The sequence below is a fragment of the Neophocaena asiaeorientalis genome, unplaced genomic scaffold (assembly GCF_003031525.2).
Source record: "Neophocaena asiaeorientalis asiaeorientalis breed wild unplaced genomic scaffold, Neophocaena_asiaeorientalis_V1.1 scaffold10, whole genome shotgun sequence".
Lineage (NCBI taxonomy): Eukaryota > Metazoa > Chordata > Mammalia > Artiodactyla > Phocoenidae > Neophocaena > Neophocaena asiaeorientalis.
In genome coordinates this window covers 2,047,923-2,050,695 of record NW_020172817.1, presented here as the reverse complement: position 1 = coordinate 2,050,695, position 2,773 = coordinate 2,047,923, and the positions used below count along the sequence as shown (strand labels likewise).

Genomic DNA, 2,773 nt, shown 5'->3' with positions numbered 1-2,773 from the left:
CCACCAAGGATGACAAGAGCAAGGAGGGTGGGGAACCCACAAAGACTGAGGCTTCCGCAGCGCCTGCCGCGCAGGAGACGAAAAGTGACGGGGCCCCAGCTTCAGACTCAAAACCCAGCAGCACTGAGGCTGCCCCATCCTCCAAGGAGACCCCGGCAGCCACGGAAGCACCCAGTTCCACGCCCAAGGCCCAGGCCCCCGCAGCCCCCGCAGACGAGGTCAAACCCGCCGAGACCCCGGCAGCTAATTCTGATCAAACCGTAGCAGTGAAAGAGTAACAAGGACAGCCTATGGAAAAAAAAGAATACCGCTTAACGACGACCTGTCTCTCTGTCTCTCTCTGTCTCTCTCTCTCTCTCTCTCTCTCTCTGTCTCTCTCTCTACTATACTAACTTGTTTCAGATTGGAAGTAATGATACGTATTGCCCAAGAATAAGGATGTGTTCCCATCAAGGGAGGGGGGGGGGAGAATCCAAATAGTATTTTTGTGGGGAAATATCTAATATACCTTCGGTCAACTCCACCAATCAGTCCTGGATTTGAAAGATCAATGTCTGAAAGTACAGTACATGTTTTGTACCTGAACTGCTGTTACATGCACTCCGCCACTAAGATCTGAGCATCTTGTCTTCTGCAAGGGGAGTTGGGAGTGATGCGTTCGATTCTGCCCGCAGGGCCTGTGCCGAGGCAATCAGATCTTTATGAAAGCAGTATTTTCTGTGTGTTCTTTTTCATTTACAGCCTTTCTTATTTTGATATTTTTTTAATGTTGTGGATGAATGCCAACTTTCAGACAGCCCACGTAGCCTGTCCACATGTATCTCAATGCCAATTCTCCATTCTTCCTTCCCAGGTCTTTTTGGGAGTAACAAACATTCTCTCATCCTACTTAGCCTCCCTAGATTTCTCATGACGAGTTAATGCATGTCCGTGGTTGGGTGCACCTGTAGTTCTGTTTATTGGTCAGTGGAAATGAAAAAAAAAAAAAAAAAGTCTGCGTTCATTGCAGTTCCAGTTTTCTCTTCCATTCTGTGTCACAGACACCAACACACCACTCATTGGAAAATGGAAAAAAATAAAAATAAAAAAAACAAAAAAAATGTACAATGGATGCATTGAAATTATATGTAATTGTATAAATGGTGCAACAGTAATAAAGTTAAACAATTAAACTGAAGTCACGAGGATTACTGGTTTCTTTTCCCACCAGCACGCTGTCCCCTCCTCTGTAATTGCCTCAGTAGAGAACAGAACAATGTAGGGCATTTTCATGGGTATATTTGGATAGAAGTATAAAGCAGGATCCTCAGTGTTATCTTTTTTTAAAATTAGCAGGATGGGCTTCCCTGGTGGCGCAGTGGTTGAGAGTCCGCCTGCCGATGCAGGGGACACGGGTTCGTGCCCCGGTCTGGGAGGATCCCACATGCCGCGGAGCGGCTGGACCCGTGAGCCATGGCTGCTGGGCCTGCGCGTCCGGAGCCTGTGCTCCGCGACGGGAGAGGCCAAAACAGTGAGAGGCCCGAGTACCGCAAAGAACAAACAAACAAAAATTAGCTGGATCTGTGTCAGTAAATCTTGGAAGAAAGTAAACTGAAGACTTACTATGTCTATGGAGATACACCCTGTTAAAAAATGTGGGTGTTTTAGTTTAATTTAAAATTTACTTAAAAGTCACAAGTATTTTGAATAAAATGCATTAAAGACAATAAATGGATTTGAACTTGAAGGCTGGGTAGAAGAGAATTAATAAGGTCGTATAAAAACATCACATGTATGTAAGTTGTGAAGCCACTGAAGATTGTTTTATCTGTTAATGGACCGTAGTCATGATAGAGCCCAGAAAGGGGACCTGAGTGTTGTGAGCAGGCCATGAGATAGCAGTGGAGTGAAAGCAAGCATGGAACTGGCCTTTACAGTGACCGGATTCCTGTTCAGATTTTGCCTTGACTAATGACTCATGGCTTTTAAGTCACATCCAACCTGCAGGCTCTACCTACAGGAGGGTTAAGGCAAAGCCCCTTTTACTTCTGAAATATTTAATAGTTTGTATATATGTCTGATGACAGTTTTATAGGATGGACAGGTATATACCAACAGATGTGATGTCACCTCTGTCCCTTGGTTTCTCCCCCAGAGCTGGAATAGTGACCCTCAGTTTGCTCATATTCTCTGTAGATGGGGAAGGGGTTGGAGAACTGGTGTCAGCAGTGGCCTTTACGGAGCAGCCAGGCACGCGTATCAATTCTATAACGTAAGAAAAGAAGGAATTGTCTCTAATCTCTTGGTAGTGATTTTGGTCTTTCCGACTGGATATTAGAAACCAAATCTCAACTATAAAACACTTAAAAATGAATTTAATAGTAGCCACTACAAAGATTTCTCATGATTGAATCAGTTAAATGGCAGGTTTTGGGGAGAGTGGGATTGGGTGGTAATTACCTAGAGTAATAAATACAGTTTCACCCTGTAACCTAGAAAATTTTCTTTAGAATTTGTGAAGGGCCAATATACTGGAATTAATTCTCAGATGGACACTAGTGATATAGTGGATGAGGATGAACCTTATTCGGTTCTTAACGGGTTACATTACACATGGTTAAATAAAAAAGGAGAAAAAAGTCCCCTCCAATTATCGTCTCAGTAGTCTAGTATGTACCACACCTGAGATGTTGCCAGTGGGTAATACTGGAGAAGAAGAAATGGTGAAAGTGGATACTAGGCTAATATACCTGTTGGGTTTAATTCATATCTATGGTCAACTTTTGGCACTTTT

At 43.6% G+C, this 2,773-nt stretch overlaps 1 protein-coding gene across 3 annotated transcripts in view; it reads left to right on the top strand.

Moving 5' to 3' along the window:
- The window catches only part of BASP1 (brain abundant membrane attached signal protein 1), a 24,809-nt gene extending 23,632 nt beyond the window's left edge, over positions 1-1,177 (top strand). For all 3 annotated transcript variants that reach the window (XM_024741739.1, XM_024741738.1, XM_024741736.1), the window contains exon 3: positions 1-1,177. In XM_024741739.1, the coding sequence (XP_024597507.1) occupies positions 1-278 (278 nt within the window). In that variant the 3' untranslated portion in view covers positions 279-1,177.
- Positions 1,178-2,773: the final 1,596 nt, after the last annotated feature.